General features: G+C 54.6%; 1 protein-coding gene across 1 annotated transcript; it reads right to left on the bottom strand.

The window, feature by feature from the left end:
• On the bottom strand, positions 1 to 26,465 carry LOC141110204 (guanylin-like). The gene is made up of 3 exons (XM_073601437.1): positions 25,294 to 26,465; positions 11,358 to 11,550; positions 1 to 334 (listed from the first exon to the last, which is right to left on the bottom strand). The coding sequence occupies exons 1-3, from the start codon at positions 25,354 to 25,356 to the stop codon at positions 267 to 269; spliced, it is 324 nt and encodes a 107-aa protein (XP_073457538.1). The 5' UTR covers positions 25,357 to 26,465; the 3' UTR covers positions 1 to 266.
• Between the last annotated feature and the right edge of the window lie 294 nt (positions 26,466 to 26,759).

Raw genomic sequence — 26,759 nt, 5'->3', positions numbered from 1 at the left:
TTTGATTTGATATCTGTTTATTGAATGTTCAAGTGTATTACCTGTTTATACATTACTATGAATAACCAAAGTCTTACTTTTGTATGTTGGTTTATCTTAAACACAATAAAAATATCTTTAAAGAAAAATAAATCAATTTATTGAGTATTCAGAGGCTCCATTGGATTTGATACAATCTCTTCTTCATTCGATAGATGGAAGCTGCAGACTAGGATGGTGCATCAATCTGGGGTTTGAAAGGTCATAGCAGATCCAGACCTCCACCATTACCAACACCCAGTGCAGGCCGCGTTGGCACAGATCTCACACTCGTCCATACCTCCACAAATTCTAGCTGAAGGTCAAAAACACAAGACGTCACAGTGAGGAGCGCCACAGATAACGACATCAGCTGAGTTACAGGTGAAGAATTATAGTAAATACACTTTCCTCTCTTTATAATGTCCCCTGGGATGTATTTTTATAGAATAACGAGTATGAAGCTGTCCTGGTTACACCAACTGAGTGGAAGAAGGAGAAAGCGGAGCGAGAGAAGAGTACAAGACTGAGGCGGTAGAACAGAAAGGGTTTGGGGTGGGAGAATAGAAGAGGGTGAAGGAATGATGAGCAGCAGAGAGGAGGGTGAAGGAAAAGGGTGGCAGTTGAAAAAAGTAAGGGGGCGGTAGAGAGGAGGATGCAGGAATCGGGTGGCAGTAAAATTGCGAGTAAATAGGAAAGGGAGGGTAGTAGACAGGAGGGTGCAGGAATGGGCAGCAGAGGGGAAAGAAGAGGAAAGGATGCAGGAATGGGATGGCAGTATAGAGGAGGGCGCAGGTATGGGGGGGGACAGTAGAGATGAGGGCGCAGGTATGGGGGGGGACAGTGGAGAGGAGGGTGCGGGTATGGTGGTGGTGGGGACACTAGAGAGGAGGATGCAGGTGTGGTGGTGGTGGTGGGGACAGGAGAGAGGAGGATGCAGGTATGGTGGGGGGACAGTGGAGAGGAGGGTGCTGGTATGGTGGGGGGACAGTAGAGAGGAGGGTGCGGGTATGGTGGGGGGACAGTAGAGAGGAGGGTGCGGGTATGGTGGGGGGACAGTAGAGAGGAGGGTGCAGGTGTGGTGGGGGGACAGTAGAGAGGAGGGTGCGGGTGTGGTGGGGGGACAGTGGAGAGAACGGTGCTGGTATGGTGGGGGGGACAATGGAGAGGAGGGTGCGGGTGTGGTGGGGGGATAGTGGAGAGAAGGGTGCGGGTATGGTGGGGGGACGGTGGAGAGGAGGGTGCGGGTATGGTGGGGGGACAGTGGAGAGGAGGATGCGGGTATGGTGGGGGGATAGTAGAGAGGAGGGTGCGGGTATGGTGGGGGGACAGTAGAGAGGAGGGTGCGGGTGTGGTGGGGGGACAGTGGAGAGAACGGTGCTGGTATGGTGGGGGGACAATGGAGAGGAGGGTGCGGGTGTGGTGGGGGGACAGTGGAGAGAAGGGTGCGGGTATGGTGGGGGGACGGTGGAGAGGAGGGTGCGGGTATGGTGGGGGGACAGTGGAGAGGAGGATGCGGGTGTGGTGGGGGGACAGTAGAGAGGAGGGTGTGGGTGGGGTGGGAAGACAGTAGAGAGGAGGGTGCTGGTATGGTGGGGGGATAGTAGAGAGGAGGGTGCGGGTATAGTGGGGGACAGTGGAGAGGATTGTGCAGGTATGGTGGGGGAACAGTAGAGAGGAGGATGCGGGTATGGTGGGGGGACAGTGAAGAGGAGGGTGCGGGTGTGGTGGGGGGACAGTAGAGAGGAGGGTGAGGGTATGGTGGGGGGACAGTGAAGAGGAGGGTGCGGGTGTGGTGGGGGGACAGTGGAGAGGAGGGTGTGGGTATGGTGGGGGGACAGTGGAGAGGAGGGTGCGGGTGTGGTGGGGGGACAGTGGAGAGGAGGGTGCGGGTGTGGTGGGGGGACAGTGGAGAGGAGGGTGCGGGTATGGTGGTGGTGGGGACAGTGGAGAGGAGGGTGCGGGTATGGTGGTGGTGGGGACAGTAGAGAGGAGGGTGCCGGTATGGTGGGGGGACAGTGGAGAGGAGGGTGCGGGTATGGTGGGGGGACAGTGGAGAGGAGGGTGCGGGTATGGTGGGGGGACAGTGGAGAGGAGGGTGCCGGTATGGTGGGGGGACAGTGGAGAGGAGGGTGCAGGTATGGTGGGGGGACAGTGGAGAGGAGGGTGTCGGTATGGTGGGGGGACAGTAGAGAGGAGGGTGCAGCTATGGTGGGGGGACAGTGGAGAGGAGGGTGCGGGTGTGGTGGGGGGACAGTGGAGAGGAGGGTGCCGGTATGGTGGGGGGACAGTGGAGAGGAGGGTGCGGGTGTGGTGGGGGGACAGTAGAGAGGAGGGTGCGGGTATGGTGGGGGGACAGTGGAGAGGAGGGTGCCGGTATGGTGGGGGGACAGTGAAGAGGAGGGTGCAGGTATGGTGAGGGGAAAGTGGAGAGGAGGGTGCGGGTGTGGGTGGGGGGACAGTAGAGAGGAGAGTGCCGGTATGGTGGGGGGACAGTAGAGAGGAGGGTGTCGGTATGGTGGGGGGACAGTGGAGAGGAGGGTGTCGGTATGGTGGGGGGACAGTGGAGAGGGGGGTGCAGGTATGGTGGGGGGACAGTGGAGAGGAGGGTGTCGGTATGGTGGGGGGACAGTGGAGAGGAGGGTGTCGGTATGGTGGGGGGACAGTGGAGAGGGGGGTGCAGGTATGGTGGGGGGACAGTGGAGAGGAGGGTGTCGGTATGGTGGGGGGACAGTGGAGAGGAGGGTGCGGGTATGGTGGGGGGACAGTGGAGAGGAGGGTGCGGGTATGGTGGGGGGACAGTGGAGAGGAGGGTGCCGGTATGGTGGGGGGACAGTGGAGAGGAGGGTGCGGGTATGGTGGGGGGACAGTGGAGAGGAGGGTGCGGGTATGGTGGGGGGACAGTGGAGAGGAGGGTGCCGGTATGGTGGGGGGACAGTGGAGAGGAGGGTGCAGGTATGGTGGGGGGACAGTGGAGAGGAGGGTGTCGGTATGGTGGGGGGACAGTAGAGAGGAGGGTGCAGCTATGGTGGGGGGACAGTGGAGAGGAGGGTGCGGGTGTGGTGGGGGGACAGTGGAGAGGAGGGTGCCGGTATGGTGGGGGGACAGTGGAGAGGAGGGTGCGGGTGTGGTGGGGGGACAGTAGAGAGGAGGGTGCGGGTATGGTGGGGGGACAGTGGAGAGGAGGGTGCCGGTATGGTGGGGGGACAGTGAAGAGGAGGGTGCAGGTATGGTGAGGGGAAAGTGGAGAGGAGGGTGCGGGTGTGGGTGGGGGGACAGTAGAGAGGAGAGTGCCGGTATGGTGGGGGGACAGTAGAGAGGAGGGTGTCGGTATGGTGGGGGGACAGTGGAGAGGAGGGTGTCGGTATGGTGGGGGGACAGTGGAGAGGGGGGTGCAGGTATGGTGGGGGGACAGTGGAGAGGAGGGTGTCGGTATGGTGGGGGGACAGTGGAGAGGAGGGTGTCGGTATGGTGGGGGGACAGTGGAGAGGGGGGTGCAGGTATGGTGGGGGGACAGTGGAGAGGAGGGTGTCGGTATGGTGGGGGGACAGTGGAGAGGAGGGTGTCGGTATGGTGGGGGCACAGTGGAGAGGAGGGTGTCGGTATGGTGGGGGGACAGTGGAGAGGAGGGTGTCGGTATGGTGGGGGGACAGTGAAGAGGAGGGTGTGGGTATGGTGGGGGGACAGTGGAGAGGAGGGTGTCGGTATGGTGGGGGGACAGTGGAGAGGAGGGTGTCGGTATGGTGGGGGGACAGTGGAGAGGAGGGTGCGGGTATGGTGGGGGGACAGTGGAGAGGAGGGTGCGGGTGTGGTGGGGGGACAATGGACAGGAGGGTGTGGGTATGGTGGGGGGACAGTAGAGAGGAGGGTGCGGGTGTGGTGGGGGGACAGTGGAGAGGAGGGTGAGGGTATGGTGGGGGGACAGTGGAGAGGAGGGTGCGGGTATGGTGGAGGGACAGTGGAGAGGAGGGTGCGGGTATGGTGGGGGGACAGTGGAGAGGAGGGTGCGGGTATGGTGGGGGGACAGTGGAGAGGAGGGTGCGGGTGTGGTGGGGGGACAATGGACAGGAGGGTGTGGGTATGGTGGGGGGACAGTAGAGAGGAGGGTGCGGGTGTGGTGGGGGGACAGTGGAGAGGAGGGTGTGGGTATGGTGGGGGGACAGTAGAGAGGAGGGTGTCGGTATGGTGGGGGGACAATGGACAGGAGGGTGTGGGTATGGTGGGGGGACAGTAGAGAGGAGGGTGCGGGTGTGGTGGGGGGACAGTGGAGAGGAGGGTGTGGGTATGGTGGGGGGACAGTGGAGAGGAGGGTGCGGGTATGGTGGGGGGACAGTGGAGAGGAGGGTGCGGGTATGGTGGGGGGACAGTGGAGAGGAGGGTGCGGGTATGGTGGGGGGACAGTGGAGAGGAGGGTGCGGGTGTGGTGGGGGGACAATGGACAGGAGGGTGTGGGTATGGTGGGGGGACAGTAGAGAGGAGGGTGCGGGTGTGGTGGGGGGACAGTGGAGAGGAGGGTGTGGGTATGGTGGGGGGACAGTAGAGAGGAGGGTGAGGGTATGGTGGGGGGACAGTGGAGAGGAGGGTGTGGGTATGGTGGGGGGACAGTGGAGAGGAGGGTGTGGGTATGGTGGGGGGACAGTAGAGAGGAGGGTGAGGGTATGGTGGGGGGACAGTGGAGAGGAGGGTGCGGGTATGGTGGGGGGACAGTAGAGAGGAGGGTGTGGTGGGGGGACAGTAGAGAGGAGGGTGTGGGTATGGTGGGGGGACAGTGGAGAGGAGGGTGCGGGTATGGTGGGGGGGACAATAGAGAGGAGGGTGCGGTGTAGTGGGGGGACAGTGGAGAGGAGGGTGCAGGTATGGTGGGGGGACAGTGGAGAGGAGGGTGCGGGTATGGTGGGGGGACAGTGGAGAGGAGGGTGCGGGTGTGGGTGGGGGGACAGTAGAGAGGAGAGTGCCGGTATGGTGGGGGGACAGTGGAGAGGAGGGTGTCGGTATGGTGGGGGGACAGTGGAGAGGAGGGTGTCGGTATGGTGGGGGCACAGTGGAGAGGAGGGTGCAGCTATGGTGGGGGGACAGTGGAGAGGAGGGTGTCGGTATGGTGGGGGGACAGTGGAGAGGAGGGTGCAGGTATGGTGGGGGGACAGTGGAGAGGAGGGTGTCGGTATGGTGGGGGGACAGTGGAGAGGAGGGTGCAGGTATGGTGGGGGGACAGTGGAGAGGAGGGTGTCGGTATGGTGGGGGGACAGTGGAGAGGAGGGTGCAGGTATGGTGGGGGGACAGTGGAGAGGAGGGTGAGGGTATGGTGGGGGGACAGTAGAGAGGAGGGTGAGGGTATGGTGGGGGGACAGTGAAGAGGAGGGTGTGGGTATGGTGGGGGGAGAGTGGAGAGGAGGGTGAGGGTATGGTGGGGGGACAGTAGAGAGGAGGGTGAGGGTATGGTGGGGGGATAGTGGAGAGAAGGATGCGGGTATAGTGGGGGACAGTAGAGAGGGGGGTGAGGGTATGGTGGGGGGACAGTGGAGAGGAGGGTGCGGGTATGGTGGGGGGACAGTGGAGAGGAGGGTGCGGGTATGGTGGGGGGACAGTAGAGAGGAGGGTGCGGGTGTGGTGGGGGGACAGTGAAGAGGAGGGTGTGGGTGTGGTGGGGGGACAGTGAAGAGGAGGGTGTGGTGGGGGGACAGTGAAGAGGAGGGTGAGGGTATGGTGGGGGGACAGTGAAGAGGAGGGTGTGGGTATGGTGGGGGGAGAGTGGAGAGGAGGGTGCGGGTATGGTGGGGGGACAGTAGAGAGGAGGGTGAGGGTATGGTGGGGGGACAGTGGAGAGGAGGGTGCGGGTATGGTGGGGGGACAGTAGAGAGGAGGGTGCGGGTATGGTGGGGGGACAGTAGAGAGGAGGGTGAGGGTATGGTGGGGGGACAGTGGAGAGGAGGGTGTGGGTATGGTGGGGGGACAGTAGAGAGGAGGGTGTGGGTATGGTGGGGGGACAGTAGAGAGGAGGGTGAGGGTATGGTGGGGGGACAGTAGAGAGGAGGGTGTGGGTATGGTGGGGGGACAGTGGAGAGGAGGGTTCGGGTATGGTGGGGGGGACAATAGAGAGGAGGGTGCGGGTATGGTGGGGGGGACAGTGAAGAGGAGGGTGCGGGTATGGTGGGGGGACAGTGAAGAGGAGGGTGTGGTGGGGGGACAGTGAAGAGGAGGGTGAGGGTATGGTGGGGGGACAGTAGAGAGGAGGGTGTGGGTGTGGTGGGGGGACAGTGGAGAGGAGGGTGCGGGTGTGGTGGGGGGACAGTGGAGAGGAGGGTGTGGGTGTGGTGGGGGGACAGTGGAGAGGAGGGTGCGGGTGTGGTGGGGGGACAGTGGAGAGGAGGGTGCGGGTATGGTGGGGGGGACAATAGAGAGGAGGGTGCGGGTATGGTGGGGGGACAGTGAAGAGGAGGGTGTGGGTGTGGTGGGGGGACAGTGGAGAGGGGGGTGCGGGTATGGTGGGGGGACAGTGGAGAGGAGGGTGTGGGTGTGGTGGGGGGACAGTGGAGAGGAGGGTGCGGGTATGGTGGGGGGGACAATAGAGAGGAGGGTGCGGGTATGGTGGGGGGACAGTGAAGAGGAGGGTGTGGGTGTGGTGGGGGGACAGTGAAGAGGAGGGTGTGGTGGGGGGACAGTGGAGAGGAGGGTGTCGGTATGGTGGGGGGACAGTGAAGAGGAGGGTGAGGGTATGGTGGGGGGACAGTAGAGAGGAGGGTGAGGGTATGGTGGGGGGACAGTAGAGAGGAGGGTGAGGGTATGGTGGGGGGACAGTAGAGAGGAGGGTGTGGGTATGGTGGGGGGACAGTGAAGAGGAGGGTGCGGGTGTGGTGGGGGGACAGTGGAGAGGAGGGTGCCGGTATGGTGGGGGGACAGTGGAGAGGAGGGTGTGGGTGTGGTGGGGGGACAGTGAAGAGGAGGGTGTGGTGGGGGGACAGTGAAGAGGAGGGTGTGGGTATGGTGGGGGGACAGTGGAGAGGAGGGTGAGGGTATGGTGGGGGGACAGTGGAGAGGAGGGTGCGGGTATGGTGGGGGGACAGTGGAGAGGAGGGTGCGGGTATGGTGGGGGGACAGTGGAGAGGAGGGTGAGGGTATGGTGGGGGGACAGTGGAGAGGAGGGTGCGGGTATGGTGGGGGGACAGTGGAGAGGAGGGTGAGGGTATGGTGGGGGGACAGTGAAGAGGAGGGTGCGGGTATGGTGGGGGGACAGTGGAGAGGAGGGTGCGGGTGTGGTGGGGGGACAGTGAAGAGGAGGGTGTGGTGGGGGGACAGTGAAGAGGAGGGTGAGGGTGTGGTGGGGGGACAGTGAAGAGGAGGGTGAGGGTGTGGTGGGGGGACAGTGAAGAGGAGGGTGCGGGTGTGGTGGGGGGACAGTGAAGAGGAGGGTGAGGGTGGGGGGACAGTGAAGAGGAGGGTGTGTTTAACCATGTTGGAACACGTAATGTCTGGGGGACAACTGCTCTCCTTACATGAGCTTACGGCTAAATTCGGACTGCCCCGTTGGATGGGTTTCCGGTACCTACAGCTGAGACATGCAGCCAGGGCTCAATTCCCCCAGACTCCCCTGTTACAGACGGACCCCATCGAAGATCTCCTATCCCCTGGAGACTTGACCAAACCCCTATCTTCTCTATATAATGCGTTGCTGGGAAGAGATTCCCCTAAGATTAATGAATTATGGGAAAGATGGCGGGCTGATATCCCGTCGCTGGATAGAGAGGGATGGGAGGACTGTCTAGAGTATGGCCCGAAATTGGTGATAGCATCCAAGGACAAACTAATTCAAGTTAAATTTATACACAGGGTCTACTATACCCCACAGAGACTCCATCGTATATTTCCTGAGAGAGACCCCATGTGTCCTAAATAGAAAGTCCATATAGGCACATTTATACATATGTTCTGGGAGTGCCCAATCATTGCACTATTTTGGACTAAGATTGTAGGTGAAATTAACTCCAGATTGCAGACCTCTATCCCGCTCTTACCGGCCATGGCGTTGCTGGGGATACATGACGATGAGCAGAGGCCATATCATCTTAAATTACTGATTTCCTTTCTTCTTTTCTATGCCAAAAAAGAAATACTTATGAAATGGATAGATTCTTCCCCTCCATCCTTTTCAGCCTGGGAGGCACAGATTGAGGCAGTAATTCCCATGTATAAAATGACATATATAAACCGTGGCTGTCCGTGGAAATTTGAAAAAGTTTGGGCTCCGTGGATGGCCTCGTAAAGAAAAATTTAATTCCTTATGATCATTTGACCCAATTGGGGAGGGGGTTTTTTGGAGGGTGGAGGGTGGACGGTACTTGTTGAGAATGGTACTATTAACCTATGTATTGCCTGCAGGTTTTGCATACTATTTTCCCTATCCTCAATTATATAATCCACATATGTTGTGTTTTGTACTCTGTTAAATGGTATTCTGTAACTCTGCTTATTTATTACAACAATAAAGCACCACTGTTTTTGTTAAAAAAAAAAAAAAAAGAAGAGGAGGGTGTGGGTGTGGTGGGGGGACAGTAGAGAGGAGGGTGTCGGTATGGTGGGGGACAGTAGAGAGGAGGGTGTCGGTGTGGTGGGGGGACAGTAGAGAGGAGGGTGTCGGTATGGTGGGGGGACAGTAGAGAGGAGGGTGCGGGTGTGGTGGGGGACAGTAGAGAGGAGGGTGCGGGTATGGTGGGGGGACAGTGAAGAGGAGGGTGTGGGTGTGGTGGGGGGACAGTAGAGAGGAGGGTGTCGGTATGGTGGGGGGACAGTAGAGAGGAGGGTGCGGGTGTGGTGGGGGGACAGTAGAGAGGAGGGTGTCGGTATGGTGGGGGGACAGTGGAGAGGAGGGTGCGGGTGTGGTGGGGGACAGTAGAGAGGAGGGTGCGGGTATGGTTGGGGGACAGTGAAGAGGAGGGTGTGGGTGTGGTGGGGGGACAGTAGAGAGGAGGGTGTCGGTATGGTGGGGGGACAGTAGAGAGGAGGGTGCGGGTGTGGTGGGGGGACAGTAGAGAGGAGGGTGCGGGTATGGTGGGGGGACAGTGAAGAGGAGGGTGTGGGCGTGGTGGGGGACAGTAGAGAGGAGGGTGCGGGTATGGTTGGGGGACAGTGAAGAGGAGGGTGTGGGTGTGGTGGGGGGACAGTAGAGAGGAGGGTGCGGGTGTGGTGGGGGGACAGTAGAGAGGAGGGTGCGGGTATGGTGGGGGGACAGTGAAGAGGAGGGTGTGGGCGTGGTGGGGGACAGTAGAGAGGAGGGTGCGGGTATGGTTGGGGGACAGTAGAGAGGAGGGTGCGGGTGTGGTGGGGGGACAGTGGAGAGGAGGGTGCGGGTGTGGTGGGGGACAGTAGAGAGGAGGGTGCGGGTATGGTTGGGGGACAGTAGAGAGGAGGGTGCGGGTATGGTGGGGGGACAGTGGAGAGGAGGGTGCGGGTGTGGTGGGGGACAGTAGAGAGGAGGGTGCGGGTGTGGTGGGGGGACAGTGGAGAGGAGGGTGCGGGTGTGGTGGGGGACAGTAGAGAGGAGGGTGCGGGTATGGTTGGGGGACAGTGGAGAGGAGGGTGTCGGTATGGTGGGGGGACAGTAGAGAGGAGGGTGCGGGTATGGTTAGGGGACAGTGGAGAGGAGGGTGTCGGTATGGTGGGGGGACAGTGGAGAGGAGGGTGCGGGTGTGGTGGGGGACAGTAGAGAGGAGGGTGCGGGTATGGTTGGGGGACAGTGGAGAGGAGGGTGCGGGTATGGTTGGGGGACAGTGGAGAGGAGGGTGTCGGTGTGGTGGGGGGACAGTAGAGAGGAGGGTGTCGGTATGGTGGGGGGACAGTAGAGAGGAGGGTGCGGGTGTGGTGGGGGACAGTAGAGAGGAGGGTGCGGGTATGGTGGGGGGACAGTGAAGAGGAGGGTGTGGGTGTGGTGGGGGGACAGTAGAGAGGAGGGTGTCGGTATGGTGGGGGGACAGTAGAGAGGAGGGTGCGGGTGTGGTGGGGGGACAGTAGAGAGGAGGGTGTCGGTATGGTGGGGGGACAGTGGAGAGGAGGGTGCGGGTGTGGTGGGGGACAGTAGAGAGGAGGGTGCGGGTATGGTTGGGGGACAGTGAAGAGGAGGGTGTGGGTGTGGTGGGGGGACAGTAGAGAGGAGGGTGTCGGTATGGTGGGGGGACAGTAGAGAGGAGGGTGCGGGTGTGGTGGGGGGACAGTAGAGAGGAGGGTGCGGGTATGGTGGGGGGACAGTGAAGAGGAGGGTGTGGGCGTGGTGGGGGACAGTAGAGAGGAGGGTGCGGGTATGGTTGGGGGACAGTGAAGAGGAGGGTGTGGGTGTGGTGGGGGGACAGTAGAGAGGAGGGTGCGGGTGTGGTGGGGGGACAGTAGAGAGGAGGGTGCGGGTATGGTGGGGGGACAGTGAAGAGGAGGGTGTGGGCGTGGTGGGGGACAGTAGAGAGGAGGGTGCGGGTATGGTTGGGGGACAGTAGAGAGGAGGGTGCGGGTGTGGTGGGGGGACAGTGGAGAGGAGGGTGCGGGTGTGGTGGGGGACAGTAGAGAGGAGGGTGCGGGTATGGTTGGGGGACAGTAGAGAGGAGGGTGCGGGTATGGTGGGGGGACAGTGGAGAGGAGGGTGCGGGTGTGGTGGGGGACAGTAGAGAGGAGGGTGCGGGTGTGGTGGGGGGACAGTGGAGAGGAGGGTGCGGGTGTGGTGGGGGACAGTAGAGAGGAGGGTGCGGGTATGGTTGGGGGACAGTGGAGAGGAGGGTGTCGGTATGGTGGGGGGACAGTAGAGAGGAGGGTGCGGGTATGGTTAGGGGACAGTGGAGAGGAGGGTGTCGGTATGGTGGGGGGACAGTGGAGAGGAGGGTGCGGGTGTGGTGGGGGACAGTAGAGAGGAGGGTGCGGGTATGGTTGGGGGACAGTGGAGAGGAGGGTGCGGGTATGGTTGGGGGACAGTGGAGAGGAGGGTGTCGGTATGGTGGGGGGACAGTAGAGAGGAGGGTGCGGGTATGGTTGGGGGACAGTGGAGAGGAGGGTTCCGGTATGGTGGGGGGATGGTGAGGGCATTACTGAGGAGTTACTCTGTACAGGCAAAATGTTTCGGTAGAAGTACAGCTGCCTCGGGTGTGAATGTGTTGGATTTAATGACCCGGACTATCCACATGTGGAATGTCTACTGTAAACACACAGTGTCAGTGTCGCTTTCCTACCCCCCCTCCCCCCCCCCAGCAATCTCAGGTCATTTATGTGTCAGTCTGTGGTTTGGGAGTCAGGAGTGACCCATAGACAGGGCACCAAGAGTCATACTGCTGCTGTTCATTATTCACTAGAGAGAAAGAGCCCCGCATTACCAAGTTCTCCAAATGTCTTCATGATCTCTTTGGTGTCGGTGCCGTGGCACACTTCCTGTAATTCACTCGGCAACTCCTTGTTTCCGCACATTTCCTGTTCGGTTTGAGGAGTTGGGTCAGCCACCACGTGACTCTTCTCCATCATATGTTTGTACTGCTTCACGGCCTCCAGAGAGAAAGTATGACTTCCGACCTACAATATAGAGAGCCATCATTACCGAGTGACCTCCGACCTACAATATAGAGAGCCATCATTACCAAGTGACCTCCGACCTACAATATAGAGAGCCATCATTACCAAGTGACCTCCGACCTACAATATAGAGAGCCATCATTACCGAGTGACCTCCGACCTACAATATAGAGAGCCATCATTACCGAGTGACCTCCGACCTACAATATAGAGAGCCATCATTACCAAGTGACCTCCGACCTACAATATAGAGAGCCATCATTACCAAGTGACCTCCGACCTACAATATAGAGAGCCATCATTACCGAGTGACCTCCGACCTACAATATAGAGAGCCATCATTACCGAGTGACCTCCGACCTACAATATAGAGAGCCATCATTACCAAGTGACCTCCGACCTACAATATAGAGAGCCATCATTACCAAGTGACCTCCGACCTACAATATAGAGAGCCATCATTACCGAGTGACCTCCGACCTACAATATAGAGAGCCATCATTACCAAGTGACCTCCGACCTACAATATAGAGAGCCATCATTACAGAGTGACCTCCGACCTACAATATAGAGAGAGCCATCATTACAGAGTGACCTCCGACCTACAACATAGAGAGCCATCATTACCGAGTGACCGCCAACCTACAATATAGAGAGCCATCATTACCGAGTGACCTCCGACCTACAATATAGAGAACCATCATTACCGAGTGACCTCCGACCTACAATATAGAGAGCCATCATTACCAAGTGACCTCCGACCTACAATATAGAGAGCCATCATTACCGAGTGATCTCCGACCTACAATATAGAGAGCCATCATTACTGAGTGACCTCCAAACTACAATATAGAGAGCCATCATTACCGAGTGACCTCCGACCTACAATATAGAGAGCCATCATTACCGAGTGATCACCGACCTACAATAGAGAGAGCCATCATTACCGAGTGACCTCCGACCTAGAATATAGAGAGCCATCATTACTGAGTGACCTCCAAACTACAATATAGAGAGTCATCATTACCGAGTGACCTCTGACTTACAATTTAGAGAGCCATCATTACCGAGTGACCTCCGACCTACAATATAGAGAGCCATCATTACCGAGTGACCTCCGACCTACAATATAGAGAGCCATCATTACCGAGTGATCACCGACCTACAATATAGAGAGCCATCATTACCGAGTGACCTCTGACTTACAATATAGAGAGCCATCATTACCGAGTGACCTCCGACCTACAACATAGAGAGCCATCATTACCGAGTGACCTCCGACCTACAACATAGAGAGCCATCATTACCGAGTGACCTCCAACCTACAATATAGAGAGCCATCATTACCGAGTGACCTCCGACCTACAATATAGAGAGCCATCATTACCGAGTGATCTCCGACCTACAATATAGAGAGCCATCATTACCAAGTGACCTCCGACCTACAATATAGAGAGCCATCATTACCAAGTGACCTCCGACCTACAATATAGAGAGCCATCATTACCGAGTGACCTCCGACCTACAATATAGAGAGCCATCATTACCAAGTGACCTCCGACCTACAATATAGAGAGCCATCATTACAGAGTGACCTCCAACCTACAATATAGAGAGAGCCATCATTACAGAGTGACCTCCGACCTACAACATAGAGAGCCATCATTACCGAGTGACCGCCAACCTACAATATAGAGAGCCATCATTACCGAGTGACCTCCGACCTACAATATAGAGAACCATCATTACCGAGTGACCTCCGACCTACAATATAGAGAACCATCATTACTGAGTGACCTCCAAACTACAATATAGAAAGCCATCATTACTGAGTGACCTCCAAACTACAATATAGAGAGAGCCATCATTACCGAGTGACCTCCGACCTACAATATAGAGAGCCATCATTACCGAGTGATCACCGACCTACAATAGAGAGAGCCATCATTACCGAGTGACCTCCGACCTAGAATATAGAGAGCCATCATTACTGAGTGACCTCCAAACTACAATATAGAGAGTCATCATTACCAAGTGACCTCTGACTTACAATTTAGAGAGCCATCATTACCGAGTGACCTCCGACCTACAATATAGAGAGAGCCATCATTACCGAGTGACCTCCGACCTACAATATAGAGAGCCATCATTACCGAGTGATCACCGACCTACAATATAGAGAGCCATCATTACCGAGTGATCTCCGACCTACAATATAGAGAGCCATCATTACCAAGTGATCACCGACCTACAATAGAGAGAGCCATCATTACCGAGTGACCTCCGACCTACAATATAGAGAGCCATCATTACCGAGTGATCTCCGACCTACAATATAGAGAGTCATCATTACCGAGTGACCTCTGACCTACAATATAGAGAGAGCCATCATTACCGAGTGACCTCCGACCTACAATATAGAGAGCCATCATTACCGAGTGATCACCGACCTACAATATAGAGAGCCATCATTACCGAGTGACCTCCAACCTACAATATAGAGAGCCATCATTACCGAGTGATCTCCGACCTACAATATAGAGAGTCATCATTACCGAGTGACCTCTGACCTACAATATAGAGAGAGCCATCATTACCGAGTGATCTCCAAACTACAATATAGAGAGCCATCATTACCGAGTGAAATATGACTTACAATATAGGGAGCCATCATTACCGAGTGACCTCCAAACTACAATATAGAGAGCCATCATTACCGAGTGAAATATGACTTACAATATAGGGAGCCATCATTACCGAGTGACCTCCGAACTACAATATAGAGAGCCATCATTACCAAGTGACCTCTGACTTACAGGGTCTGAGGTGCTAGGAGTGAACATTATTTAGGGGTCTGAGGTAGTATGAGCGGACATTATATAAAGGTCTCAGGTGGTAGGAACTGACGTTATATAAGGGTCTGAGGTTGTAGAAGTCAACATTATTTAGGGATCTGAGGTGGGAGGAGCTTACGTTATTTAGGGATCTAAGGTGGTAAGAGCAGACATTATATATGGATCTTAAATGATAGGAGCGGATGTTATATAGGGGTTTGAAATGGTGAGAGGGGACGTTTATATAGGGATCTGAGGATGCTTAATAGTGATTTGAGGTGGCAGGAGCAGAGGGTATATAGAGATCTGAGAATGTTATACAGGAATCTGAGGTGGTGGAAGCAGACATTATATAGGGATTTGGGGTGGGAGGAGCGGATGTTGCGACAAGAGATAGCCAGAGGCTACAGGCATATTATAGGACAGTGATGGTCAGAGACTGGGGTCATGCCATAGGAGATGGTCAGAGACTGGGGACGTGCCATAGGAGATGATCAGAGACTGGGGACATGTCATAGGAGATGGTCAGAGACTGGGGACATGCCATAGATGATGATCAGAGACTGGGGTCATGCCATAGGAGCTGGTCAGAGACTGGGGTCATGCCATAGGAGATGGTCAGAGACTGAGGTCATGCCATAGGAGATGGTCAGAGACTGGGGACATGTCATAGGAGATGGTCAGAGACTGGGGTCATGCCATAGGAGATGGTCAGAGACTGAGGACGTGCCATAGGAGATGGTCAGAGACTGGTGATATGCCATAGGAGATGGTCAGAGACTGTGGACATGCCATAGATGATGATCAGAGACTGGGGTCATGCCATAGGAGATGGTCAGAGACTGGGGTCATGCCATAGGAGATGGTCAGAGACTGGGGTCATGCCATAGGAGATGGTCAGAGACTGGACCGTGCCATAGGAGATGGTCAGAGACTGGAGATGTGCCATAGGAGATGGTCAGAGACTGGGGACATGTCATAGGAGATGGTCAAAGATTGGAGACATGCCATAAAATATGGTCAGAGACTGGTGACATGCCATATGAGATGGCCAGAGACTGGTGACATGCCATAGGAGATGGTTAGAGATTGGTGACATGCCATTGGAGATGGCCAGAGACTGGGGACATGCCATAGGAGAATGTCAGAGACTGGTGACGTGCCATATGAGATGGCCAGAGACTGGTGACATGCCATAGGAGATGGTCAGAGACTGGTAACATGCCATAGGAGATGGTCAGAGACTAGGGACATGCCATAGGAGAGGGTCAGAGACTGGTGACATGCCATAGGAGATTGTCAGAGACTATGGGCATGCTATATGAGATGGTCAGAGACTGTGATCCTACCATAGGAAATGGTCAGAGACTATAAGCATGATATAGGACAGTGATGGCGAACCTTGGCACCTCAGATGTTTTGGAACTACATTTCCCATGATGCTCGTGCACTGTGCAATATAGTTGAGCATCATGGGAAATGTAGTTCAGAAACATCTGGGGTGCCAAGGTTCGCCATCACTGATATAGGAGATGGTCAGAGACTGAGGACATGCTGCAGGAGATGGTCAAAGACTGCGGATGTACTATAGGAGATGGTAAGAGACTAAGGACATGATATAGGGGATGGTTGAAGACTTGGGACATGCCATAGGAGATGGTCAGAGACTGGTGACATGCCATAGGAGATGGCCAGAGACTGGTGACATGTCATAGGAGATGGCCAGAGACTGGTGACCTGCCATAGGAGATGGTCAGAGACTGGTGACATGCCATAGGAGATGGACAGAGACTGGGGACATGTCATAGGAGATGGTCAGAGACTGGGGTCCTGCCATAGGAGATGGTCAGATACTGGTGACATGCCATAGGAGATGGTCAGAGACTGGGGTCCTGCCATAGGAGAAGGTTGGAGACTGGTTACATGCCATAGGAGATGGTCAGAGACTGGGGACATGTCATAGGAGATGGTCAGAGACTGGGGTCTTGCCATAGGAGATGGTCAGAGACTGGGGACATGTCATAGGCGATGGTCAGAGACTGGGGACATGTCATAGGAGATGGTCAGAGACTGGGGTCATGCCATAGGAGAGGGTCAGAGACTGGGGATGTACTATAGGAGATGGTAAGAGACTAAGGACATGATATAGGGGATGGTTGAAGACTTGGGACATGCCATAGGAGATGATCAGAGACTGGTGACATGCCATAGGAGATGGTCAAAGACTGCGGATGTACTATAGGAGATGGTAAGAGACTAAGGACATGTCATAGGCGATGGTCAGAGACTGGGGACATTTCCTAGTAGATGGTCAGAGACTGGGGTCATGCCATAGGAGATGGTCAAAGACTGCGGATGTACTATAGGAGATGGTAAGAGACTAAGGACATGATATAGGGGATGGTTGAAGACTTGGGACATGCCATAGGAGATGATCAGAGACTGGTGACATGCCATAAGAGATGATAGGAGATGGTCAGAGACTGGTGACATGCCATAGGAGATGGCCAGAGACTGGTGACATGTCATAGGAGATGGCCAGAGACTGGTGACCTGCCATAGGAGATGGTCAGAGACTGGTGACATGCCATAGGAGATGGCCAGAGACTGGTGACATGTCATAGGAGATGGCCAGAGACTGGTGACCTGCCATAGGAGATGGTCAGAGACTGGTGACATGCCATAGGAGATGGACAGAGACTGGGGACATGTCATAGGAGATGGTCAGAGACTGGGGTCCTGCCATAGGAGATGGTCAGATACTGGTGACATGCCATAGGAGATGGTCAGAGACTGGGGTCCTGCCATAGGAGAAGGTTGGAGACTGGTTACATGCCATAGGAGATGGTCAGAGACTGGGGACATGTCATAGGAGATGGTCAGAGACTGGGGTCTTGCCATAGGAGATGGTCAGAGACTGGGGACATGTCATAGGCGATGGTCAGAGACTGGGGACATGTCATAGGAGATGGTCAGAGACTGGGGTCATGCCATAGGAGATGGTCAGAGACTGGGGACGTTCCATAGGAGATGGTCAGAGACTGGGGACATGTCATAGGAGATGGTCAGAGACTGGGGTCATGCCATAGGAGATGGTCAGAGACTGGGGACGTTCCATTGGAGATGGTCAGAGACTGGGGACATGTCATAGGTGATGGTCAGAGACTGGGGACATGCCATAGGAGATGGTCAGAGAATGGGGACATGCCATAGATGATGATCAGAGACTGGGGTCATGCCATAGGAGATGGTCAGAGACTGGGGTCATGCCATAGGAGATGGTCAGAGACTGGGGTCATGCCATAGGAGATGGTCAGAGACTGGGGACATGTCATAGGGGATGGTCAGAGACTGGAGACATGCCATAGGAGATGGTCAGAGACTGGAGACATGCCATATGAGATGGCCAGAGACTGGTGACATGCTATAGGAGATGGTCAGAGACTGGGGACAGAGGCGGCTCTAGGCTTTGTGAGGCCTTATGCAAAACTTAGACATGAGGCTCCACTCACGCCCATAATGGGAAAAAAAATTCAAGCAATAAAAATGGCTGCAGAAAGATGCACGGCTCTAGCACACAGTTCATCTGCACCACTTCCAGGGCACCCTCCTCACCCATCAAACATATGCAGCCAATACAACATCTGGGACCCAGCAAGGTGACAACCCCTCTAGGAATTTTCCATGTGCCTTGGGAGAATGAGGAGGGGTGTCACTGAGTCATTCTACATCCACGGGGGAAATACGGGGGGGAGAGAGAGAGAGAGCAGGGGGGGAGAGAGAGAGAAAGAGGAGGGCAGAGGGGGGGAGAGAGAGAGGAGGGGAGAGAGAGAGAGAGGAGGGCAGAGAGAGAGAGAGGCGGGCAGAGGGGAGAGGAGGGGAGGGGAGAGTGCGGGCTTTGCCAGGCCCACACTGGGACAAAAAAATAGGCCCACCATTTTAGACTGAGCAGCCCATGATACTGGTCCCTTCACCGCTCTCCATCCAGGCAGATCCCCTGCAGCAGCTGGCAGGAAAAAGGAGGGGGGAACCTAGCAGAGCTGCAGAGAGTGAGGGGGGCCAGAAAAGAGCACAGGGGTGGTGAAGAGCACTGAGGGGAGTGGAAAGAACTGGGGGAGTGGAGAGAACTGGGGGGAGCAGAGAGCACTGGTGGGGTTGGAGAGCACATGGATGGGGGCAAAGAGCAGGGGGGAGTGGAGAGCACAGGGGTGCGGAGTGGAGAGGGGGGAGCCAAAAAGAACAGAGGTGGAGTGCACAGGGGGGCAGAGAGCACTGTGGGATGGGCAGTAAGAACAGGGGTGGAGAGCACGGGGGGCTGGAGAGCACTCTGGGGGAGCTGGAGATCACTGGGGGGGAGGAAAGCACAAGGGTGGGGGCTGGAGAGTGATGGGGGAGCTTGAGCATCGGGGGGCAGAAAGAATAGGGGTGGAGAGCATGAGGGCAGGAGTGCACAGGGAGGAGGCTGGGGGAGAGCTGGAGAGCACTGGGAGGGCCAGAAAGAACAGGGGTGGGGAGCATGGGGGGGGGGGGGCTGGAGAGCACTGGGGAGGGACAAAGAGCAGGGGGGAGCAGAGAGTACTGGGGGGGGTGGAGAACAATGGGGAGAACTGGAGAGCACTGGGGGTGCCAGAAAAAACAGGGTTGGAGAGTACTGGGGGTACTAAGAGCAGGGGGGAGCAGAGACCCCTGGGGGAGTGGAGAGCACAAGGGTGGGGGCTGGGGAGTGATGGGGAGAGCACTGGGGGGAGTGGAGAGTAGAGGGTGGGGGCTGGAGAGTGATGGGGAGAGCTGGAGAGCAATGGAGCCAGAAAGAACAGGGTTTGGGAGCACTGAGGGAGACGGAAAGCACTGGGGGAGACGGAAAGCACTGGGGGCGGAGAACATGGGGGAGGAGCCAGGGTGCACAAAGAGGGGCTGGCCTGGAGAGCACAGGGGGAAAAGCAAAAGAAGTTGGATAGGAGGAGCAGCGGGGCGGCTGCATATAGAGGATTTGAGCTTTCCATATTCCAATTCCTCCATGCAGCCATTGAATGCTTGATTCTCCTCCTCTCCCTCCTTGAAGCATTCAGCTGCATGGAGGAATATGGAAAGCTCAAATCCTCTATATGCAGCCGCCCTGCCACTCCTCCTATCCAGGCACAGGGAGGGGCGCTGCGTGGGCACTTACTTTGTCATCGGCCGTGGGGGTCAGCGGGTAGCATAAAAAGATTGGAGCTCTGTCCGCATCCTTCCATTTCACAGTCATGGGGACTGCTGATTAGAATAGGCGGCCGAGCAGGTGTGGAACCACGCGGGCTGCAGGAGCAGTCCCAGCTGCCTTAGGGCCCCACATGGACATGCTGCACGCACGTCTTAAGGAGATGGCACCTGGAGCCGGGTGCCGTCATCCAGACACTGCTGCCACCGGACGCTGCATGACGAGGCCGCGCGGGGTCCCAGCGGCGGTAGGGTGAGCCATCGGCGCCAGAATCGGTGCTTGATCACAGGCAAATTAGGCGGCCGCGAGGCCCCTGTGAGTGCGGGGCCTTAGGCGACCGGCTAATTTGCCTAGTTAGAGAGCCGCCTCTGACTGGGGACATGTCATAGGAGATGGTCAAAGATTGGGGACATGCCATAAAATATGGTCAGGGAGTGGTGACATGCCATATGAGATGGCCAGAGACTGGTGACATGCCATAGGAGATGGTTAGAGATTGGTGACATGCCATAGGAGATGGCCAGAGACTAGGTGCATGCCATAGGAGAGGGTCAGAGACTGGTGACATGCCATATGAGATGGCCAGAGACTGGTGACATGCCATAGGAGATGGTCAGAGACTGGTGACATGCCATAGGAGATGGTCAGAGACTAGGGACATGCCATAGGAGAGGGTCAGAGACTGGTGACATGCCATAGGAGATTGTCAGAGACTATGGGCATGCTATATGAGATGGTCAGAGACTGTGATCCTACCATAGGAAATGGTCAGAGACTATAAGCATGATATAGGACAGTGATGGCGAACCTTGGCACCCCAGATGTTTTGGAACTACATTTCCCATGATGCTCGTGCACTGTGCAATGTAGTTGAGCATCATGGGAAATGTAGTTCAGAAACATCTGGGGTGCCAAGGTTCACCATCACTGATATAGGAGATGGTCAGAGACTGAGGACATGCTGCAGGAGATGGTCAAAGACTGCGGATGTACTATAGGAGATGGTAAGAGACTGAGGACATGATATAGGGGATGGTTGAAGACTTGGGACATGCCATAGGACATGGTCAGAGACTGGTGACATGCCATAGGAGATGAAAGGAGATGGTCAGAGACTGGTGACATGTCATAGGAGATGGACAGAGACTGGTGACCTGCCATAGGAGATGGTCAGAGACTGGTGACATGCCATAGGAGATGGTCAGATACTGGGGACATGTCATAGGAGATGGTCAGAGACTGGGGTCCTGCCATAGGAGATGGTCAGAGACTGGTGACATGCCATAGGAGATGGTCAGAGACTGGTGACATGCCATAGGAGATGGTCAGAGACTAGGGACATGCCATAGGAGAGGGTCAGAGACTGGTGACATGCCATAGGAGATGGTCAGAGACTATGGGCATGCTATAGGAGATGGTCAGAGACTGTGATCCTACCATAGGAAATGGTCAGAGACTATAAGCATGATATAGGACAGTGATGGCGAACCTTGGCACCCCAGATGTTTTGGAACTACATTTCCCATGATGCTCGTGCACTGTGCAATGTAGTTGAGCATCATGGGAAATGTAGTTCAGAAACATCTGGTGTGCCAAGGTTCGCCATCACTGATATAGGAGATGGTAAGAGACTGAGGACATGATATAGGGGATGGTCAAAGACTTGGGACATGCCATAGAAGATGGTCAGAGACTGGTGACATGCCATAGGAGATGATAGGAGATGGTCAGAGACTGGTGACATGTCATCGGAGATGGCCAGAGACTGGTGACATGTCATCGGAGATGGCCAGAGACTGGTGACATGTCATCGGAGATGGCCAGAGACTGGTGACATGTCATCGGAGATGGCCAGAGACTGGTGACATGTCATCGGAGATGGCCAGAGACTGGTGACATGCCATAGGAGATGGTCAGAGACTGGTGACATGCCATAGGAGATGGTCAGAGACTGGGGACATGTCATAGGAGATGGTCAGAGACTGGGGTCCTGCCATAGGAGATGGTCAAAGATTGGGGACATGCCATAAAATATGGTCAGAGACTGGTGACATGCCATATGAGATGGCCAGAGACTGGTGACATGCCATAGGAGATGGTTAGGGATTGGTGACATGCCATAGGAGATGGCCAGAGACTAGGGACATGCCATAGGAGAGGGTCAGAGACTGGTGACATGCCATAGGAGATTGTCAGAGACAATGGGCATGCTATAGGAGATGGTCAGAGACTGTGATCCTACCATAGGAAATGGTCAGAGACTATAAGCATGATATAGGATAGTGATGGCGAACCTTGGCACCTCAGATGTTTTGGAACTACATTTCCCATGATGCTCGTGCACTGTGCAATGTAGTTGAGCATCATGGGAAATGTAGTTCAGAAACATCTGGGATGCCAAGGTTCGCCATCACTGATATAGGAGATGGTCAGAGACTGTGGGCATGCCATAGGAGATGGTCAGAGACTGGGGTCATGCCATAGGAGATGGTCAGAGACTGGGGTCATGCCATAGGAGATGGTCAGAGACTGGGGACATGTCATAGGAGATGGTCAGAGACTGGAGACATGCCATGGGAGATGGTCAGAGACTGGAGACATGCCATAGGAGATGGTCAGAGACTGGGGACATGTCATAGGAGATGGTCAAAGATTGGGAACATGCCATAAAATATGGTCAGAGACTGGTGACATGCCATATGAGATGGCCAGAGACTGGTGACATGCCATAGGAGATGGTTAAAGACCGGTGACATGCCATAGGAGATGATCAGAGACTGGTGACATGCCATAGGAGATGGCCAGAGACTAGGGACATGCCATAGGAGATGGTCAGAGACTGGTGACATGCCATAGGAGATGGCCAGAGACTAGGGACATGCCATAGGAGATGGTCAGAGACTGGTGACATGCCATAGGAGATGGTCAGAGACTAGGGACATGCCATAGGAGAGGGTCAGAGACTGGTGACATGCCATAGGAGATGGTCAGAGACTATGGGCATGCTATAGGAGATGAAGAGAGACTGTGATCCTACCATAGGAAATGGTCAGAGACTATAAGCATGATATAGGACAGTGATGGCGAACTTTGGCACCCCAGATGTTTTGGAACTACATTTCCCATGATGCTCGTGCACTGTGCAATGTAGTTGAGCATCATGGGAAATGTAGTTCAGAAACATCTGGGGTGCCAAGGTTCGCCATCACTGATATAGGAGATGGTAAGAGACTGAGGACATGATATAGGGGATGGTCAAAGACTTGGGGTACGCCATAGGAGATGGTCAGAGACTGGTGACATGCCATAGGAGATGGCCAGAGACTAGTGACATGTCATAGGAGATGGTCAGAGACTGGTGACGTGCCATAGGAGATGGCCAGAGACTGGGGTCATGCCATAGGAGATGGTCAGAGACTGGTGACATGCCATAGGAGATGGTCAGAGACTGGTGACATGCCATAGGAGATGATAGGAGATGGTCAGAGACTGGTGACATGCCATAGGAGATGGTCAGAGACTGGTGACATGCCATAGGAGATGATAGGAGATGGTCAGAGACTGGTGACATGTCATAGGAGATGGCCAGAGACTGGGGTCATGCCATAGGAGATGGTCAGAGACTGGTGACATGCCATAGGAGATGGTCAGAGACTGGTGACATGCCATAGGAGATGATAGGAGATGGTCAGAGACTGGTGACATGTCATAGGAGATGGCCAGAGACTAGTGACATGTCATAGGAGATGGTCAGAGACTGGTGACATGCCATAGGAGATGGTCAGAGACTGGTGACATGCCATAGGAGATGATAGGAGATGGTCAGAGACTGGTGACATGCCATAGGAGATGGTCAGAGACTGGTGACATGCCATAGGAGATGATAGGAGATGGTCAGAGACTGGTGACATGTCATAGGAGATGGCCAGAGACTGGGGTCATGCCATAGGAGATGGTCAGAGACTGGTGACATGCCATAGGAGATGGTCAGAGACTGGTGACATGCCATAGGAGATGATAGGAGATGGTCAGAGACTGGTGACATGTCATAGGAGATGGCCAGAGACTAGTGACATGTCATAGGAGATGGTCAGAGACTGGTGACATGCCATAGGAGATGGTCAGAGACTGGTGACATGCCATAGGAGATGATAGGAGATGGTCAGAGACTGGTGACATGTCATAGGAGATGGCCAGAGACTAGTGACATGTCATAGGAGATGGTCAGAGACTGGTGACATGCCATAGGAGATGGTCAGAGACTGGTGACATGCCATAGGAGATGATAGGAGATGGTCAGAGACTGGTGACATGCCATAGGAGATGATAGGAGATGGTCAGAGACTAGTGACATGTCATAGGAGATGGTCAGAGACTGGTGACATGCCATAGGAGATGGTCAGAGACTGGGGCCATGCCATAGGAGATGATAGGAGATGGTCAGAGACTAGTGACATGTCATAGGAGATGGTCAGAGACTGGTGACATGCCATAGGAGATGGTCAGAGACTGGTGACATGCCATAGGAGATGATAGGAGATGGTCAGAGACTGGTGACATGCCATAGGAGATGGTCAGAGACTGGGGTCATGCCATAGGAGATGGTCAGATGTCAGTCTTTATGGACATTTTTTCCTGCAAATCCCATCTAACAATTTACATTAACAATAGAAGATTAAGCCACCGTTCACTTCAGCGCAATTTCAAAGCTGTAGATCAGTGCGATTTGGACCTCTGATTTCACTGCGGTTTGTGACTTCATTTAACAGAAGTCGCAATGAAATCGAAAAAAGTAGTGCAGGAACCTTTTTCAAAGTTGCCGCAACTTGAGTTGCAATGATTTGAACGGTTCCATTGTCAGCAATGAGGTGGAGTAGAACATCTCTTCATATAACCTTCCCCCCTCCCCGATATTACTTCACAGATACAACATGTACCCCTAATCTTCATATAACCTTTCCCCCTCCCCCGATATTACTTCACAGATACAACATGTACCCCTAATCTTCATATAACCTTCCCCCCTCCCCCAATATTACTTCACAGATACAACATGTACCCCTAATCTTCATATAACCTTCCCCCCCTCCCCCAATATTACTTCACAGATACAACATGTACCCCTAATCTTCATATAACCTTCCCCCCCTCCCCCAATATTACTTCACAGATACAACATGTACCCCTAATCTTCATATAACCTTCCCCCCTCCCCCGATATTACTTCACAGATACAACATGTACCCCTAATCTTCATATAACCTTCCCCCCCTCCCCCAATATTACTTCACAGATACAACATGTACCCCTAATCTTCATATAACCTTCCTCCCTCCCCCAACATGTACCCACCTCCGTTTTGCATTAGCGGTTGAGCATGAAGTATTTTGATATCTGTGGAGCACAACCCACTTATTTTTGGGTTCCATCCAAAAGTAAAATTCAGTTGGAGGTGAAGCCTATCAGTAATCTCTGGGTTTGTACAGATGGCTCGGGGTCTCGCCTTCATAGTCCCCGACCACCAACCTGTACATTATAAAATGGGATAAAGTTCTTTTAAAGCAGATTGGGACCCCCTCACAACCTCTGCAGTGCTGGGGAATGAAGTACCGAGGTCTCCTGAGAAAAGAAGGAACCGTTAGTTGGTATAACTTTCCAGCATCCACCAGTAGGTGGGGGTGTGGATCTTACCTTTGGTGGTGTGGATCTTACCTTGACAGTGATACAGTCCCCCAGGTAGAGGAGCCCGAGAAGACACAGAAGTCTGGTCCACATCTTGAGGTCCTGAGAAGGTTCTTCTGCTGGACTCCAGTGTCGGGTTTTTATACTTTGTGTGGAATCAGGAAGAAGATTTTCCTCCTATCACTGGTTGCAGTGGGACTTGGCACTCTGGGAGGTAACCATAAAACTTTACTATCTCTGATAGATGGGATGACTTTTATCAGCATCGCTGTCTATTGACTGAACCCGAGCCAAGAATAAACAACGCTTGTGTGAGAGAATCTCCTGAACAAATATCAGAACATCTTCCCATGTTTGTGGGTGTCTGTAGTCCAGAATAGGCAAGTAATGTATAAACTGGCTCAGTGCTTCTGGCAGGTTAGGCGATGCTGGTGTACCCACAGCATTCGTAAAGGATTCAGGCCAGTCGGTTATAATGTGTGCCTATACCATCTTCCAACAAACACATGCGTATATATTCCTGTTGTAGGATATATAGGGTTACAATGACCTTCTTTGTGTAAGAAACCATCCACATGGTTGTATTGTTACATTTCTTCTTCTGTTTTCTTTTTCCTGGCTGAAAAAGACATAAGAGAATGGATTCAGGAAGCCCGTGTTTTGCTGAGTGCACTATATATAATTTTTTGTGGAGTAGACACCTGCTTTGGCAAGGAGGGAACTCTATCTATGTATCCATGGCTGGTGGCTGCAGAGGGTAGGTTTTGGGCAGTGGATGGGTTCCAGTCGTTGGTGGCTGTGGGGGCAGGCATTGGCCAATAGTTCGGTTACAGTCTTTGGTGGTAGCAGTGGGCAGGCATTGGGCAGTGGATGGGTTCCAGTCTTTGGTGGCTGTGGTGGGCAAGCATTGGGCAGTGGATAGGTTCCAGTCTTTGGTGGCTGTGGCGGGCAGGCATTGGGCAGTGGATAGTTTCCATTCTCTGTAGCTGCAGCGGCAGGCATTGGGCAGTGGATAGGTCCAGTCTTTGGTAGCTACAATGGGCAGGCATTAGGCAGTGGATAGGTTCCAGTCTTTGGTGGCTGCAGTGGGCAGGCATTGGGCAGTGGATAGGTTCAAGTCTTTGGTGGCTGTGGTGGGCAGGCATTGGGCAGTGGATGAGTTCCAGTCTGGTGGCTGTGGTGGGCAGGCATTGGGCAGTAGATGGGTTCCAGTCTCTGGTGGCTGCAGCAGGCAGGCATTGGGCAGTGGATAGGTCCAGTCTTTGGTAGCTACAGCAGGCAGGCATTAGGCAGTGGATAGGTTCCAGTCTTTGGTGGCTGCAGCGGGCGGGCATTGGGCAGTGGATAGGTTCCAGTCTCTGGTGGCTGCATTGGGCAGTGGATAGGTTCCAGTCTCTGTGGCTGCAGCGGCAGGCATTGGGCAGTGGATGGGTTCCAGCCATAAATGATGGATCTATTCATTAGTATCGGGCAGGGGGGGAAGAAAGTTGTCACTT

This window comes from Aquarana catesbeiana, linkage group LG10 (assembly GCF_042186555.1).
Source record: "Aquarana catesbeiana isolate 2022-GZ linkage group LG10, ASM4218655v1, whole genome shotgun sequence".
Classification (NCBI taxonomy): Eukaryota; Metazoa; Chordata; class Amphibia; order Anura; family Ranidae; genus Aquarana; species Aquarana catesbeiana.
Note: the sequence above shows the minus strand (reverse complement) of the source record. Positions and strands in the feature narration are given on the sequence as shown.

Coding starts and splice junctions, on each gene's coding strand:
- LOC141110204 (XM_073601437.1), bottom strand. CDS start 25,356: ATGTGGACCAGACTTCTGTGTCTTCTCGGGCTCCTCTACCTGGGGGAC. Junction 11,551..25,293: donor GGGACTGTATCACTGTCAAG/GTAAGATCCACA, acceptor TCTATATTGTAG/GTCGGAAGTCATACTTTCTC. Junction 335..11,357: donor GAAGACATTTGGAGAACTTG/GTAATGCGGGGC, acceptor TTTGACCTTCAG/CTAGAATTTGTGGAGGTATG.